The sequence below is a fragment of the Falco rusticolus genome, chromosome 7 (genome assembly GCF_015220075.1).
Source record: "Falco rusticolus isolate bFalRus1 chromosome 7, bFalRus1.pri, whole genome shotgun sequence".
In the NCBI taxonomy this organism is placed as follows: Eukaryota; Metazoa; Chordata; class Aves; order Falconiformes; family Falconidae; genus Falco; species Falco rusticolus.
In genome coordinates this window covers 23,531,300-23,549,817 of record NC_051193.1, presented here as the reverse complement: position 1 = coordinate 23,549,817, position 18,518 = coordinate 23,531,300, and the positions used below count along the sequence as shown (strand labels likewise).

The 18,518-nt window shown below is 36.7% G+C and overlaps 1 protein-coding gene across 5 annotated transcripts in view; it reads left to right on the top strand.

The window, feature by feature from the left end:
• The window catches only part of SCAPER (S-phase cyclin A associated protein in the ER), a 165,846-nt gene that overhangs the window by 72,792 nt on the left and 74,536 nt on the right, over window positions 1-18,518 (top strand). For all 5 annotated transcript variants that reach the window (XM_037393738.1, XM_037393734.1, XM_037393735.1 and 2 more), the window contains 3 exons: window positions 4,024-4,160; window positions 8,382-8,447; window positions 17,881-18,007. In XM_037393738.1, the coding sequence (XP_037249635.1) occupies window positions 4,024-4,160; window positions 8,382-8,447; window positions 17,881-18,007 (330 nt within the window). The remainder of the gene's footprint in view (window positions 1-4,023; window positions 4,161-8,381; window positions 8,448-17,880; window positions 18,008-18,518) is intronic.

Genomic DNA, 18,518 nt, shown 5'->3' with positions numbered 1-18,518 from the left:
CCTTTACTTAATAATTCTTTGCATTTGTAATGGTCTAAATTCTCTGAAGTTCTGGTGGTTTACTAATACCTGAGGGTTTGGGTCAGAATAGTATGCTCAACATAGCACAGAATCGGGCAAGTAATGCCCCTTCATGTGGTTGTAAAAACAAACCCAGATTGTCTCTGTGGAAACGGTAAATTAGTCTTGGAAATTCTTACTGCATTTAGCATTTACTTGTATGAAAATAATAGTAAAAAAAAAAAAAAAAAAAAAGAGGTAAAACCCTTTCAGGAGCAAGTGACTAGATTACTCAGTTATTCTGCATTACCTTTATTAGAAATAAAAAATCCCTGAAATTGAATAGTTTTGTTATTGCTTAAATAAAAGCATTCAGAGGATGACAAAAGATTGCTTTCTAAACACTGCACTGGCTTTGCTCACTTTCATAGACTTACGGCAATTACTTTTATGGTATGTTACCTTGTCCAACTAATGGTTGTGCAAGTAGAATTACTCATGAATTTAATGATTTAAAGGATTGGACGTATTGTAGTTCAATGTGACTCAGTGGATTTAAAAACCTTTATTTTTTCAGATAACTGGTAGAGGCTTAATAGAACATGGGAATAAATATTTTTACACTGCTCTGAAGCATAATATAGCAGCAGCTATCTTCAGGTGTCAGTTGTCATTCAGTACCAACCTAAGAGTTACACTTGTTTCACACCTGAATGGTGTAGATCTGCCTACTGTGGTAGTCATACGCTTTGATCTGTATCTTCAAAAAGTGATTGTTTTTGTGACACAAGGTATTATTATTACTCTAGTCTTACTTTAATGAGCCATATGTGTGAAGTCTGATATTAATCCAGACTGCCACACGTGAAAGCTGAGAGCTCTGGGAAACACTGTTCATGAGGGTGCTTGAGTTCATGTGAACAAAATGGTTTGTACCCATCCTGTGCGTTACTGACAGCAAGACCTCTTTTGGCCCTCACAGGCTGATAAATGAATGTGCTTGTTGAACTCTGTGGTTCTCTTCAGGTCATCTGTTAAGCCACAGATAAGATTAGGAGAAAGAGGTGAGTGTCTGCCAAGGGGATACGGGGCTTTGTCTCACTCATTTCTGCCTAGCAGAAGTCTGACAGCAGGTTTGCTCAGGACCACAAGTTGACTGCACCTGGGTGAAGATGGTCTGCCCCTCTTGTAAGGGGGTGTCCATTTCAAAGGGCAGCCTTAACTTTGTTTTGCTCTGATGTTGTTTTGAAGGATATAGTAAATAATTTTCAGATCTGATGAACCAAAAAACCAGTTTCACTGTTGAACAAAGATGTGGAATTATGGTGTAATAGTCCTTGTTTTGTCTATTACAAGTGCTTCATCTCATTCATATGACAGGAGGTAAACTAATGGTAAATTACAGTGCTTGGGGGGGGCTAGTTCAGTCTGGAAAGCAGCGATGTACGTATCAGACTTTTTTTTAATAACTGAGCATCCACAAAATGTCACAGGTTAAGTACGCTGAAGCTTGGTGGCAAAGCAAGGGTAGTGTCTTAGTCTGTTCTGAGGAAATCCTTTCTTTTCTTAACATTGAAAAACTCACAACAATTTCCTATGAAGTGTCAGCCTCATGACCATGTTTCTGTTTTTTAAATGAAAGTTTAAAGGAAAAGCTATTTTTAAGTGGGTGTTGACAGATACATCTCTCTGAGGAGACAAAAATGAACTGGGGTTTGATAACCAGCACTGGGATGGTTTATGTCCTGTGCTACTACAGACTGGTTAAGAACTAACTCATCAGGAGCTGGGATGTTTTGCTAGTCTTGTACTACCGAGTCATGCTCAAAGGGGACAGCCTTCTGAGATATCTTAAGAAAGTTTTCCTTTAAGCACTTACTGCTGAAATTTAGTGGACAATATTAAGGTGGGAGGGAAATGATTACAAAAGCTGTTAGAATTACTTTACATGTGGATATAACAATATCCATGGTTGGAACAATTTGGACAATATATCCAGGAAAAAATGTTCAGGTGTACTGGGAGTTCTACAGTGTAGGCAGTGTAGTAAAGTTATAGTCAGTCTTATTTTTTAATTTGGTTAAGTTATTATGCTTGATTCCTTATGTCTAATATTAATTCAGTATTCATTTTGCATTCATATGATTTAAGATATAAATTTCAATTAACGTTTTGACTGAATATATATTGCTAGGTTATATCATGCAGCAATGACTTACAAAAACTAAATGGTCTTTTTCCAGGAAATTTCACAGAGATTTATTTTGTTTTCAAGAGGCATAATATTTTCCTGAATTGGTGGAAGAAAATATAGGTTGTTCTCTGGAAAATATTGTCTACAAATTTTTTAATGCTTCACCTTTTACTTTGAATTTTAAGGATAGTTACCAAAAAGGAAGAAATGACCACATCGGGTTGTGGCACTAACAATTTTCAAGGATAAGTTTTCCTAACAAGCAATGGTGCCCTGTACTTCATAGTGTGTTCAGCATTCTTTAAGGAAACAAATATAAGCCTCAGTATATAAAAAATGGGCTAAATGTATTCTAATAACTGTCATTAAACCAGTTGTTTATTGTTACTTGTAAAAAAAAAAAAAGGGAACAATTGGCTGTTGTAGCCCAGTGGTGCAAGCAGCTGTAATGCAGTATGGAGGTGCGGTGTCCACCACTTGCATTGAGGTATTTGTAGGAGAGTTTTCAATAGTGTGAACGTGTCCGTTAGTCTTTTCATTACCACAGAAGGACATTGCAGAATACCAGGTTACACATACTGTTCAACCAAAGTAGTCTTAATTGTGGGGATTGTAGTGGTTTAAGTGGATCACTTTTAAAATTGTGTTGATTGAATTTAAGTTTCTTGTAGTGACAAGGGCTCTGAAGTGCATTGCTAGTTCAGAAGTGGTGGAATTCAGTAATGCATATTTAAATTGAAAAGTCAGTTTAGAAGGGGCATGAGTAGAAATCCTTCTTGATTGTTGAAATTTTAACTTGCTACACAGAGTACTTTAAGTAAATTTCTAACTTGAGGGAGCTAGGGAAAGATAAGGTAGTCGTCCATTAGCAGCTGTGGTTTTTTTTGAGATTCGTTTGGTTTTGGTCTTTTGGGGGTGTGTGTGGTTGCATGTGTAGTTTCTGCATAGTCAATTGGACTGTTGACATCAGTCATTGGAATTGTTACAAGCACCTACATGTCCCTTTGTGGTTAGCATGGATCTATCAAAATTGAGAACAGCTGTAGGGGAATAGCTTTGTTGGTTATTCATCTTTAAATGATAAATATTTCTTTCAAATTTAGACGTTGAACTGTATTGGGGTAGTCTATACTTACACTGAAAGTACCTCCAAGGAAACAGGAAATTGTTCGTAACATTTTAAAAAAATCTTGAAACAAAGCATTTATTTAAAATCATATGGTGTAATCACATTTCCCTTTCTTGCATGCCAGTATGTAAGAGCTGTACTATTTAATAATTAAAGAATTTCTTTATGGGCAGCAGAGATTTTACCAATATTTTGCTTAAATACAGATTTGTTACTGTGGAGGAAAAGTAATATTCCATCAATAAATGGTACCATTAGTGCATAGTTTCAATGTGTTACAAAAAAAAAAGTTAAGTTTAGATTTTCATGAAGAGTTAAATCACAAACCAGAATTAGCTCATTTAATACAATGAGTGATGTCGGTTGGGTAGGGCATTGGTTTCAGGTAGCTCTAAAAGGCAGCTTGGAAAAGATTTGGAAAAGATGGCAGCTTGGAGTTCATACTTGTTAAATAACAGTTTCTTGAAAATGAGGGACAATGCTTGTTCTCCTTATCTCAGTAATTATTCTTCCTTAATACAAAATGTCCATGATGTTTTCTCTCCAGTGTGAAATAAACTCTTACCCAGAATTTATTGTAAAATTTTTCTTCTTTCCTTAACCTTTTGCTAAATATTTACCATTGTTGTTTCCTGGGAAGATAATCTATAATCTCCATCATATACGGTAAGATTAAATATTATTTCAATGTTTTCTGCAGGAGCACCTGTCATTGAAAAAGTACATTGTGGATATTGTGATTGAGAGTTCTGTTCCTGTGGAACCATTAAAAGATGGAGAGGAGAAACAAAAAACTAAAAAGAAAGCCAAAAAGCTAAAGGCACGGATGAACTCCAGGTAGAACAAATATTTTTTTTTCTTTTAAGTTTTGTTCTATACTTCACCTTTCATCCTTTAGTATGAATACAGTGGAAGGCTGAAAAAAATGTTAAAATTATTTGCTTTGGGAGTGTCTTGAAAATAGCACTGATGAGCCTAATTTATGGCCACTTTCTCTGATTGAGAAAGAAAACTGAGTATCGATCTGGAGCCCTTGGTTTCACCTGTTAAGAGCTTTTCTCATAATTGGATGCCAGTGCCTTGCCAAAACTGTAGCCTCTTCTAGCATACAATAGCATGTTTAAATTTGTGTAAACCATGCCTATTTTTCTTTCTAGCTATTGATTTTTAAATGAAGTATCAAAGAAAATCAATAGTAATCAACAAATAGAAGTCAGCCTGCTGTAGTGTCAAATCCCATGACTAAATCTAATCATTTTTTGTTGCCTGTCACAACAACAAGAAAGTTAAAAATATCTTAAAATGGAAAGTGAGTTGTCAGACCTGCGGTTTCTTAGTCTAAAAAGTGACTTCTGCAAGTCAGGATGATATGCAGGACATCATTATATCATGAACTGGCAATGTCAGTCTTCACAGCTGAATAGTCCCCCACTGACATTGATACTTGACTGAATATTATAACGTATTTTTGCATTTATCTCTAAAAGTATTTCACAGAAGGTAAGAATCATTGTTACGTATTTTGTCAGCCTTGTTTTTAAGCAAGGGTTACAAGTAAGAGAAAAACACCTGAATAGATTTTTAGAGCTAGAGTGAAAATGGTATGTTTTATTAACTCATAGTTGTGCTAATAATGGCATGCTAGTCTTCAAAAACACCATACTTGTACAGTGTGTTAGTGTTTCTGATTGTTTTCCTCTTTGGATGAGCAAATCCACTATCTGGATACCACATTAGAAGAACACATTGTTGAAATTGGATACTATTTTATTCCAGGTTTCTAATTGCTTAAGCTGCAGAGTTACTCATATTACCTGTTGATTTAATGCAGTTATTGGGTCCAAGTTTAATTCTTTCTCAAGAGCTGCTTCTGTTGAATTTAGTTGAAGATTTGTCAGACCTAGGAATATGAGCTCAAATGATAATTTGTTATTGGCACTGATAGCTGAAAAACTTTCTCAGAACATTTTGAATTTGTATGTGTCAGACTGCTGGGTGAGTCAGCACATGCGTCATCAAAAATTACAATTAAAACAGTAACAAAAGGGCATCATTTTACAAAGGTGATACAAAGGTTGAAAAATACAGTGAAAGTTTAAAAATCTGAGAGGAGTTATATTGGCAAGATATGTTCATTAAGCTTGGTTTTAGTTTTAAAGGGTAACTAAACTTTTTAATAGGATTACTGTCCTTGAAGATAACAGAGTTAAATTGATGATTTTGTCTTGAGTCTTCTAATGTTAACTCAGAAGACTTACTAATAAAAATGTCCAGTAGCAATATAAAGCAGAGGTTGTTCCACAGAATTTCAAACAAAAAATTGATGAGGGGGAGAAAAACCCACATCCATTTGGGAAATTAATTTTAGCCATGCAAGTCTTGCCGGTCTTCTACAGTTACTATAATTGACACTTGAGTAATAGTAATAGGCATAGTAATGACAAATACTGCCTGGATGTTCCTGCATTTTAGCTTATTACTGGTGAGGCGGGGAGGTTTTCCATGTTCAGAAAAAGAAAGAAGACTATCGTAAGTTATGTGGCTAAAGTAGTTAAAGCAATAACCTCAGAATTACAATGTGAAATACTGAATAATGTAGGTAATGTCTGCTAAGTTTCAGCCCAACAGTCTGGACAGTACTACCACCAGATGGCTGGGAGTTTACGGCTCAAAATCAGCTCAAAACTTAGGTGGAATACATAGTTAAACTACTTAATTTATCGCGAATGCTTTGAAGGTGAAGAGAATTTTATGTTGATAATTCACATATAGTTTCACAGCTGTTAGCAGATTATCTACAAACCGTATTTTAGTACATACTTGCAAGTGTTCCCCTTCTCCAGAAAGTGTAATAGTTATAACAAATCCCTTGTACCTTAAGACTTGAAATTATACATTCATTTTGGTTTCTAGAAAGCTGTGATATCTTAAACATGAAAAAAATTAGTAACTGCATCTAGAGAGTTTCCTGTTGCTCTCCTGAGTTTTTAGATCTTAAATCAGTATTACAGTATCAAAGCAATGAAGGGCAAAGGTGAATGAGGGGACAAATTGTGATCAATGGGTTGTTAGATATGTTGAGAAGTTTTGTTAGTCTTATTAATTATATTTATAACCCTAAGCCATTAAACTGGTGCTATAGTAACAACTGATATATAGCTAAGTAAATTATCTCAGGTTAACATGTATGTGCTGCTAGCAGAAGACTACTTTGGTACCTGCACAGCAGAAGGAAGCTTGATAAAAGCTAACCTCAAGCAGTAAAGATGTAGTTACCAACTAGGAGGTATGTACAGTTGAGAAATTCTTTGCAGTGGATTTAAAGCACTCCAGTCATGTTCATTTAGTAACAGATATTTTAGGTAATCATTTACGTTTGACTGACTTGTCTGTACAGAACTCAAAGCTGAAATGTGTTGTTTCTGGCTAAGAGGCAGGAATGAAGGCAAAAGGTTAATAAAGGAATCTCACCTTCATGTTTTAATACTAAATTCAGTTGTGATTAATAGCTTTATTAATGATCCACAAATCAGAGGTAGTGGTAATGTAAAAATATTTGCCTGTAGCATAGGTTGTATGGATGAAGCAAGCAATTTGAGTAGGGTTGGAAAGCTTGGTCCACATAGGTGAACAGAAAATAGATTTATGTGAGAGAAATAATAGGAACTAAAAAATATTTTATTTTTTCTTGCAGTGCAGCAATGAAACACATTTCCCATTGGAAGCCGTTGTCAAAATCTTAGATTTGAAAAAAACAAAACCAAAAAACCCACAATTGGACATTTGTAAAGTTGGCAAGAATGCCAACTGACAGCAGTTAAATATTCAGAATACCTTGAAAATTAATAGGAAACACCATTGTTATGGTTGAAAGTTGCCCTGAGTCATATCTTTTTTCTACTTCTGTCCTCGGGGGCTTCTGGCACTTCCCTCTGGGGCTTGTTATGGTGCTCTTGGTAGAGATGGGTGGATTGCATACATAATCACAGGTTTAGTCCATCGTGGCAGTTAACTGTACACACCCCCGAAGGAAACTTTTTCTGAAGAATTTTCCAAGCCATTAATGATGTTGTCCCTTGTTATCTGGGAACACGACCTTCAGAGGTTTGAACAGCGTATCTCCCTGAAGTCCCTAGAGATCTATGTTGCATCTGTGAAGTCTTCATTTCAGAATAGTAATTGAAAGGGCAATTTTAACAGATCAGATGTTTTTAATGGCTGAATGCTTTTACTGCCTGCTGGATGTTTCTTCATCTCAGGGCTCTGTGTCTGAGAACTGAATTTTTGTGCATTACTGTAGTGTCTGGATTAGTTTTACTTTGTGTTGTGTATATGTTGTTAAAAAAAAGGCTACAGGATTACCACCGTGAATCCTGGTTTGCTTGATGAGCTTGTCACGATTTTCATGTGTTGGCACAGGCTGACTGAAGTCAAAACAAGCAGTGGAAAAGTGTCTTGTCTCTGGCTTCCTACTTTTTGGCACATGGCCAGTCTAAATAATACTTTTAAGGGAGTAAAGAGATTTGTGTTTCTGTTTCCAGCAGTAAAGCAGTCATTTGAGTGGAAGTATTTACGTCTATGCTGTATGACTAACAAGGTTCATTATGTTACAATACAGTCATTAGTTACATAAAAAATACTCCTGTACCTGTAAATATTAACAAATTATATGCTAATTATAATTTCTATGATGTAGCGATCTTCTGGTCTGCACTACCTTGTCTAAATAACTAATATTTTCATCAGGTGAATGTGATAATTCTATAATAAGCAGTAGGTTACTGCAGTTTTGTGTACATTGCTCGTTCCATTTTCTACCATTTGGAAAGTCAAATATACCATTTGTGTACTGGTGTTATTCTAAAGTAGTAATCTTAATTATAAATTGTTAATGGTCAGTAGTTAAGCATCAGTATGGATCATGACAGGGCAGAATTGACAGAAATGCTGTATGTTACTATGAAAGACAAAAACCCCAAAGGTTAGAATTATCTCACTGGTATTACATATTGTACAGTGTAGACAATTGTCAATAATAATTAATATTTTCTCCTTCAGGGCAAAGGAATATGAGAGTTTGATGGAAGCAAAAAATGCTGTCTCTGATTCCCCGTTTAAAGCCAAGTAAGCATTTAACTTTATATATTTTAGACAACACTTTTTGCCCCCCCGGTCTGTAGCAGAAGTGCTTCTGAAATTTCCAGTGGAGCAGGTGTCGTAAGGTTCTCACTCAGTATGGTATTGCCATCTTGAATTACAAATCACTTTCTCATACAGAAGGTCAGATATTACAAATGCAGTTTTTTCTGAGGGCACTGAATATCTTAAACCATGTAAGATGCAATAGTAAAGAGAACATACGTTCATCCTTTTCTTACCTAGAAACAAGAAGGTTCTAGCTTTGTACTTCAAGACTGGTGGTGAAAACTCAGCACTGGAATTCTGGGACTGAAAATCTTATGTTTGGCCTCCATTTGGTCAGAAACAAAGGTTCATATGGTGAAAGCCCAGCTATTTTATTGCACAGATGTCTTAATCTGGCATTGAGCTTTTTGAAGAGTAGACGTCCTTATTTTCTAGGATAACGCACAGATGAAAACAGTTGGATACTGAGATTAAAACAAGCCCTGTTATCACTGAAAAATTCCTCCTCCTTATTTTGAAACTGAAAATCGCTCAGCCTTTGCTTTCTAAGTCCATTGAAACTGGTTGGCAAAAGATGCAGAATATTTGGATTTCCAAAAAGCTTTTGATAAGGTCTATCACGAAAAATGAAAAAACCCCACCTATGTAACTGTAGCATAAGTGGAAATCAGTGTAAAAAATTGAAAAGAAGTGGAGTATATATGATCAGTCCTTGCAGAATAGAGAGGTTACTGGTAGAGTTCTGCAGTCCTATGATGATCAGTGTATTCATAAGTACCTTGGAAAGAGGGCAGGCAGTGAGGTGACATAGTTTGATGGTGATGCAAAGATATTCAGGATAGTAGGGACAAGAGCTGATAACGGTAATTTTGAAGAGAGTGAGTGACTTGGCAGTAAAATGTCAGGCAGGTGAAATCCAGTGTATATTATATTAAGTGCTACACACCTGGAGGGGGAAGGCAGAACTCAATTACATCTTCTCATATAAAGCATGGGCTTTGAACTTAGAGAAGCGATAGGTAGTTCCAAGAAAATACCAGCACAGCACTTTTAGCAGTTAAAGGAAATCCTTTGTTAAAACCATTTAGTAAGGAGCAAAAGCAGAACAAAGAATGTAATTATCTACAAATTCCTGGGTCATCTATATCTTTTGAATACTATGTGCAGTTCTGTTTCGTTGTCTCAGAAATGATATGCTAAAATTGTTAAAGGTTCAGAGAAGGCAGGAAAGGAAAACAGTAATAATATGTGGCATAACTTCTGTGTTAGGAAAAGTAAAGTAGCAGTTCTCATTCTGGAGAAAAATGGGAGGAAGTTTTAATGGGGCTATGTTACAGCAATGTACAAGGTCAAAAATGGCATGGAAAAGATGAGTGTTGCTTGTTTACTGTCTGTCCTGGTAGCAGAATGAGGGGGCACAGAATGAAGGTGGAGCTACCTTCAAAGGAAACCAAAGTCTGGTTCTTAATGTGATGTGCAATTAGGTGTATGGAACTCATTGACAGGCACCATGCAGATGCTGACAGTTCACCTGCATTAGTGCAGTTCTAGGATGCTACATCCAGCCCAAGAGATCCCTAAGGTGAAAGTGGGCAAAGAAACAGATTAGTAAATTCTCTGTATTTTCCCGAGACATCAATTTATAGTTTGGTGTTCAACAGAATAGTGGGCACATGGTATGCCTCTCTTGTAGCTGTGCTCACAAAGTCTGTAGCAGGTCAGTCGAGAGGCTGGAGTCAAAAACCTTCATCCTGAAATTACAACTTTCTGGGTTAGTGATACTTGTCTTCAGACTGAGTTAATAACCTGTACCAGGTCCTGTATGTTTTGTGGGTGCTTTCATCACTCATAGATTGCTGGTACACTTCATTTTTTAGAGGTTACTGTTAGTTAAGATATTCAGCTCCTTGTTGTTAGACTTCCTTGGTTGTATATACAGCTAGCCTGTATGCGGTATCTTTTACATGATCTTTTCAATAGTTTGAAAACCTGTTGCTAAATCTTAGTATATATGTTAAATAATAAAAATCCATCACTGAGGTTTAACATAAGAAAACGAAGCATCTCCACCAGATGGCACACCTGCGTAAACACATTGAGGAAGGAGTTTTGGTTTTGGCTTCATTTCTTAATAATCAGCACTTCAATTTTCAAGATTAATTTTGTGGCAGATTAAGACTAGCTTCTGTGTTTTGTTTTTCTTTACTACCAGAAAATAAAAAATTAGAATCTAGTTGTCAGAAAGTAGAAATGTGTGCATTTGAGTGATTCTGAAAATATTGATAACCTGTAGCGTTTGAGTGATTCTGAAAATATTGATAACCTGTACTGCTTTCATTTTAAATTTCTTTCTGACTTCTGATTATCAGTGATGTAATTTGGTCAATTGTGTCTCAATTGCAGTGAAAAAGACACTTGGATATTTTTATTTTTTTTTTTTAATCTCTTGACTGAATTCAGACTTTACAATTTTTATTTCTCTTAGCAAAATGGCAAGTGTGCGTTCAGGCAGAATCTTCTGTTCCATCTGCTTTCCCATTTTCTTCCTCTGTTGCCTCTGTTAGGGCTGTACCATTTTAGATATGAACTAGTGTGAATGGCCACTGTGTAGCTCGCTTTCCTTAAACATCATCTGGGAGATTTCTTTTGCAGTCTTCATGTAGAAACCTAGTGATCTAGCAGATGCTTACATCTAAATTTTTAAAACATAGTTTCATATATCATAGTTGTTGTTTGCAAAATGACACAACTTTTTACTTACCGTAAGGGCTCAAATGTTTGCGAGTCTCTTTGAGATCAAGGTAGCAGGTGGAAGCTCAAGTCTGAACGGACTTTTTGAGAAGAAAGAGAGGGCTGTCAGTTAAAGGAAAGCCTCGTTTATTTCTATTAAGATTTGTTTACTTTACACAATATGTAATACAAAATGGAAGAAGGATAGGAGGGGTAGTTTTACCTCTTTCTGTAAGGAAAAGAATGAAAGGGCAAGGCATTTCATGAGGCAAGAGTTTTAGCCCAGACCGTATCTGCTTCCATGGAGAAACATATTCTTAATAAAGGAAAAACTAATAGGAAAATACCTTTTTAACAAAACTAAGTTACAGGATCCTACTTATCCTACTTATCCAAGAACAGTAGGAAGAAGAATCAGCTGAGAGAAGCAAACAGTAGATCTCCACTGAAACACTGTTACGCTGGGAAGCTATGAAAATAGACTCCTGTCTTTTTAGCCAGGACACGGCGTGCTGTGCTGTGTGCTGGTACTACTGCCACTGTGCCTGGCTGCGCGGGAGCCAGCTCTTGCCAATACAAGGAGTCTTTAACAGTTCCCAGGAGATCTGTGAAGTTACTGAGAGAAGTCATATCACAGAACAAAGGGGTAAAAATTGACAGTGCTGAAGGTGGTGTTTGTATCAAAACAAATGCCAATACTTCTTATTTATCCTAAAGGAAGGACTGAGGTGTTCAGGCTGGAGTAGAAGTATACTAATGAACAGAAAACACTTTTTCATTTTGTGAGCTACGGAATTTAAAAATGAAAATGATTTTTTAAGGTTCCATTTAAAATGTGGCACAGTCGGTAGGTTTGTTTATTTGCTTAACAGAAGCAAATGCATTTTAGAATGAAATCATTAAATATAACTTTCTTTAATGCTTCAGTGCTTATGCCGCATTTCTTTACTCCTCTCCCCCCCCAGTTTGATTGTGTCTTTGCAAACAACTAAAACCATTTATGGAATGCAATTTCTTATCTGATTTTAGTTCTTAGTCATGTTGTCAGTTGTTGCAGAGGAAAGACAGAACCCAGAATTAGTCTTTGGCAGGTAAAAAGCCTTTTTAGATCCCCTTTAAGATTAATCCACCTTAATATTATGAGACCACTGATTTCATGCTGCAGCTGATAGATTGTTTCAGTAGTTCTTACTAGTTTAAGGTTTGCGGATTTATAAAACCTTTTGCACTAAGGAAGCACTGATCCAGGTGCTTTCTAAGCTTTACATTGGTAATACACTAATATCAATAAGCAGACAAGGTTTATCCTGCTTTGATAGACACGGTATGTATACCTTTTTCAGTTTGAGTACTGAATCTGATTCCTGAGAGGGGTTGTAAATCCCTCCAAGTACTTCTTTTTTTAGAAGATGTGTGGAACAGATCTTTTTTGTTAGTATCTATTAGAAAAATTGTGTACCTTAATGGGGTGGGGGGATAATTTGAAATACTGCCTTATCTGGTAGGTATTTTCCTCTCTGAACTATTTGATCTGGTGAGAGGAACTTTCAAGGAAAAGGGCTACAGACCTTCTCACCTGGGAGCAGCCAGGCTGTTGCTCCTGGCCTCTCTCCGCTGTGCGTTAACTGGTTAGTCACTGGTGGCACTTGGGTAATCTTATAAATGGTGGTGGACTCTTGGTGGTTTTGTAGTGTTAATTCATACTCTCTGGGAACTGATCTGAATGTATTTAGTGTCCAGTCTGTTAAGTTAGCCTGTCAATAGGTGTGTTGGTGATGGCTCTTTCTGTTTGCAGTGTTCTCAGATGTTCATTACAGCACATTTTTAGAAGGGAAGGAAAATGTTTACATAAAGTTCGTGTTATTTATGTCTATTTAGCATCTTCAGTTCAAAGCCCGTATAGTTCAGTGTTGCAGCAATCTACAGGTAGCAAAGCGTTATTTGTCATTCTTTAATACAACATGAAAACCAAGGTAATGAAAGATTGCCATATGCCTAAAGGGAGTTCGGAGGATTGCAGGGCGGAGAATTTAACCCCCTAATGTAATACTTTAGCTAGTCTCTCTCCTCATGCAAGAAGGAGTTGTTTTCTTTGTTTGTTTGTTGTTGTTGTTGTTTATTACCCTCTTTTTAAACTATGTAAATGCACACTTCAGATAGTATGGAAATGGGAAAAACTATTATCCTGAAAAAAGTCTGCAGCACAAAAAGAGGAGAGTTAAGAACGGAAAAATTATTTCCTCTAAGAGTCTGCTGGAGAAGAGATGAAAATATGGTGTGAAGTTTGTTCTTGCAGAGGCCTAAACCTAAATGCCTTTAACAACACAGTTTGTTCTTGTTTTCATTATGGTATATCAGTGCATTCGCTGGTGAACCATATAAACTTACCTTGTAGGTTTTCCTGGTGTAGTAGGGCTAGGGTCCTGTTGGAGTAGTTATAAGATATTCCATCAAAATACTGGTTGATGGGAAAAAGAATATCAGATAATTTCTGAAGCTGGAAGTATTTGTGCAAAAGTTACTTTCCAAACAGCTGTGTGAACTATAGAAGAGCCAAAGCGTAAATAAAACAAAATTCAACTAAACTTTAAAAAAAGGTAAATACTTGCTTTATGATTGGGTGGGTGATAGATTTAATCTTCAGAGAATCGCTAGAGCATTCTTACAGGAATTCAAATAAATAATTTCAGAAAATAATCTTTATAGAATTTTTTCATAATTTTTCAGATGGTTTCCATTTCAAAAACCGAAGGAGGTGTGTGAAGCTGCAGATTTAGATGTTTAATGTCTAGCAGTGTTTGGGACTGTGTCAAGATGTAGACTGGTGTTTTCCAGTGTGTACCTAGAGCAATCGGAGTACGCCACATGTGCCACTATGTATATTAATTTTACTGCGAGGGGTCAAACTGCAGGCGGTACAGAACAGTGCAGGGACTGTGTGTTGCTTTTCAGGGGATACAGCGTAACTCCACTTCGGGCTGGGCAGGAACACCACAGGCTTTCTCAGTTCTCTCCAGGCACAGGCTGCACTGGGAAGAATTGGGGCTGTGTGTCCGGCTGGCACCCGGCCGCCCTCGGCAGGAGCATGCAGGAGAGGTAACCTCTCCTTCCACACAGGAACTGCTCAGAATCCAGCGCTCTGCCCAACTGTACTAATCCTTCCTTGCATGCGTTCAGAGTACAGCCAAGAAATCACGGATTTAAATGTGGAAGTGCTGAAATAAATTGATGTTGCTATTTCAAGACTTTTTTTTTCTAGAGATAAAATGTAGCCTATAAATATTAACAGATCTTTTTCCTTTAGCCTATAAAATATTTTAAACCTGCTAAAAATATTTACCCCATGCTAAAAATAAACCCTTAATTCACACAGTTTTTTAATTTTGTTTCCATATTTGCCATATAAACCTTTAATATGAATATCCCCATTTTCCCAATTGCAGTGCAAAAAGATCAGATAATGTATTTGTGTTTGCTGAAGGTACCGTTTATTAAGGTTTATGTTATAGTAACATTCCAAGACCAATCAGCGCCTTATGTCATTTCTGGTATTTTGTCTGCATTCTGAATTATGTTTGTGGGCAATGCTAAAGTCTTAATTAGTGAGATGTAAATAACTTCAGATAAAAAGACATTAACTTTAACTTTCCCTTTTATTTAGCCCAGTAAATTTTCATTTATTTATCATTCCCTCTATGGCATAGTAAGCATTGGAGGAATGCAGATTCAGAGACAGAAGATTAAATAATCGTCTTGAATTGTTTGGATTTGCACTCAACAGTATTTCCACGTAGTCACTGGATCAGTTGTTATTAACCATGCTTTATTAATCTACATAATATAGATAGTTTGCATACAAAGAGTGTACAAGGAGTACAGTATGTACAAAGAGTTCTCTCTTTCCAAATCCGTTCATAGCAATGATAAATTCTATATTCAAGCACAAGTCATCTTGCATAGATTTCTAGTCCTTTGAAACGGTCCTAAAATTATTCTTATTTCTTGACACTGCCAAGAAGTCAGTATAAAGGATATTAAATTAAAATAATTTCTCCAGGGTTCACTGTGTGGGAGAAGGGAGTTTTTATTTCCTTCTCTTCCCCATGTGATCACATAGCATACATTACGCTTTTTTTGGCAGAAAACCAACAACATACAGTAGGGTATGAGGATGTAATAGGTAATTTTTTTAATGTGGGAGAACTGAAAATTTATTCTTTGTGTGCCTTACGGTATGATGCTGAACACACACTTAGAAAGTTTGAATTTTGGTAAACGTGTCCAGAAAGACTTTTAGAAAAAAAGGAAAGTTGGAAGTCTTTCCATGTTAACATGTTGTACAACTTGTTTTTGGCTTTTTTCTTGAACTGAGGACAGAGACTGGATGTGATGCATAACTTACATAGCATCTTTATAGGCTGAAAAGAAAGGGGATTTGTCCACAGAAGTAACAATGTAATATGATTATTTTCTATTTGAGTCTTTGTGAGGTAGTGTTTTAATAAACCTTACACGTTTTGTATGCTGATGCCTGATATAGATTAGGAGCGTCCCTTTCTTTGGCCTCTGTGGTTAATCCTGGTTGAATTCCATTCCTCTGATGTTAAATGAAGCAAATGGAAACCCGTCTTGCTGTCTTCTGTTAGATGAAGTTACAATATTGTGTGGTGGGTTTTTTTTCAGTGCTTTATATATGCTTTAATCATGGAATTTGGGTAGATGTTTCAAAGAGAGGTCTTTTTTGCTTAAGGTGCTAGGATATTGCCGAGGCAATAGCTATTCTACATCCTGTTCTGTGAGAATACCTGAAATACTGTGCTTCTGGATCATCTTTCTGGACTGCAGCAATTCAGCTTTTCATTGGTGCTGATCCACTCCTTATGCTCAGCAGTTAATGGTCATCTGATTTACTGTCCAAGTCCTGCAGTTACTTGTGTTTTGGCTTTTAATTTTCTTTCCCAATTTAGCTCATGGCTTACTGAGACAGAGGTTTCCTCCAACCTCATTTTCCACAGAGGAAATAACAGTGCGGAAAATCTCATCGGGACATAATCTCCCTTTATTTTTCTTGTCATAGAAAAATCCTGGTTGAATGTTAGTGGATTCAGCTGGCCAGACAATAAGAAGTCCAAAACTCCAAATTATGCAAATTGTTTTTATTTATACTTTAAAAGCATATACATATTTTTGAGAGTGTCTTGAAAGCTTTTAACAAAGCTCTTAATTTTTTCATAGAGAAGATTCAGAGTGCTTGTTTCCTATCGATTAACTGGAAACTGTCTATTCTTGCCCTAAATTAATATTCTGATTCTTTTTTTTTAATTTTATTTTTGATACATGTGAATATTGTGGTACATTCCCTGGCCATTCTGTCTCCTTTCTCTCCTCTCAGTGACCAGTTAATGTAATTTTCTCCTTGCCATTACTCTGTGGTCACGTTGTGAATGCTTTCTGGGCCTTTTGTACTGACCTCCCATTTTATGATAAGCATTGATACTCTTCCCCTCTCTTTTCCTTCCGATAGAGATGTGTTTGCTCCTAGTCACAACAGTGTTTCTCTCACTCATCCTGCTCATTTACCAGCTTTGTCCTACTTTCAGTACAGGTTGCTTGATAGCCAGTCATTAAGAGCATGCAGTAGCAGATGCTACGGCAGTGATTGACAAACACATAGCAAGTACTGAACGATAACTTCCTCCCTGCTTCTCTCGGTCTCCAGTTAAAGGACTCTTTAACATTGGTACCATCTGCCTTAATGTGTCTGCAGATGCAGGAGTCTACATCTGAGCTAGTTAGTGACTTCACATTCACAGCAAAGAAGGATAAACTCTAAGTGTGTTTTGACTGCTTTATTTTAGACCTTCGGGTGAGATGAATAGTACCTTGGAACTGCATATTCCTCCTCACTACCTAGCAGGAGAGCGTAGCTGAATAGCCCAGATGTAGATGCGTAAAACTGAAACGAATCCTAACCCACATGTGTCTTCATCTCTCGCACCTCTACATTTTGGCTTCATTACTGACCCTCATTAATAAAATGCCCTTTTCTGAGGTGGTCTGCAAAACTACTACTTTTCACTTATTCAGTAACCCTAAGGAGCCATTTCTTTTATGATCCCCGTAAGAAATAAGCCAAGTGGCCTTCCCTTATTCATCTCAAGAGCAAACTACTCGGCTGAGTGGGCAGAAAGGATTGTATGGTGGTAGAAAAGTAGGATGAAACCATGTTGAAAATGAAGATGGCAAAAACTAGCAGGATAAACTGGAGGGAGAATAGGGATATTACTGAACAGCAACAGAAATAAACATGTAGCTGATGAAGAAACACCTTTATGGCTGTACTGTTCACACTGTGGACTTGGCAGTCATGGATTAATGGTTGAACTTGATCTCAAAGGTCATTTCCAACTGAAACCAAATGATTCTGTGATTCTGTCTTTCTATTTCTGTGTCTTTTCCCTGAAAAAGCAAATAGTGAAATGTCATAGACATTCTCAAGCTATCTCCTTGCTGTATTGCATATTTTACATGCTGTTCCATATAGATGGTAGTAATACTTTTACACAGATTTTCTTGATTGCTTTATTGAAATTCAGTAAGCAGTTTCATTACAAAGATGAAAGTTTACATGATAGGAGAGTTCTTGCTTTAACTGTTCTTTGTTTTCTGTTTAATGTTGAAGGTTACAGCGATTAGCAAAAGACCTTTCAAAGCACCTCCAAATGCAGGATAGCTGTTTATTGGGGAACAACAAGGTTTCTGCTTTGGACAGAACTTTAGGAGAGATCTCTCGTATTCTGGAAAAAGAGGTATTGTGATTGTTACTGTGTAACTTACAATTAACCTATAAACTGTGTTGCCCTCAAATGTCATCAGTTTGGATTTGGGAATGTTTTAAACATGGGTTGATGAATGCATGACCACTGTGTAACAAGTGATGTCTGCTATGACACTTCTCTGTGGTGGTTGCAGCAGTGGATGCTTGTATTTAGACATCAAAGTTTATATAGATAGTTTTGCAGAAGTGCTGAAAACCCGTTTGACTGATGCTAGATCATCTGGATAATGACAAACTGTACTTTTGCTTTATTTTCATTAAGATTGTTTTTAACCTGGGCCGTTTCAGTCATCTAGTTTATAGTGCATACCCATGAACAGCTTTTTACAGGGGGCCAAAACAGCTAGCAGACAACAGAGGAAAGAACTGGAGCCAGCTTTGCTGTCACAGTCACCATGTTGTGGTGTTATGGCTGAGTTTTGAAGGAGCACAAATCTGTTCAGTTTTCCCAGGATACAACAAAGCCAGTGTGTCTTTGATGG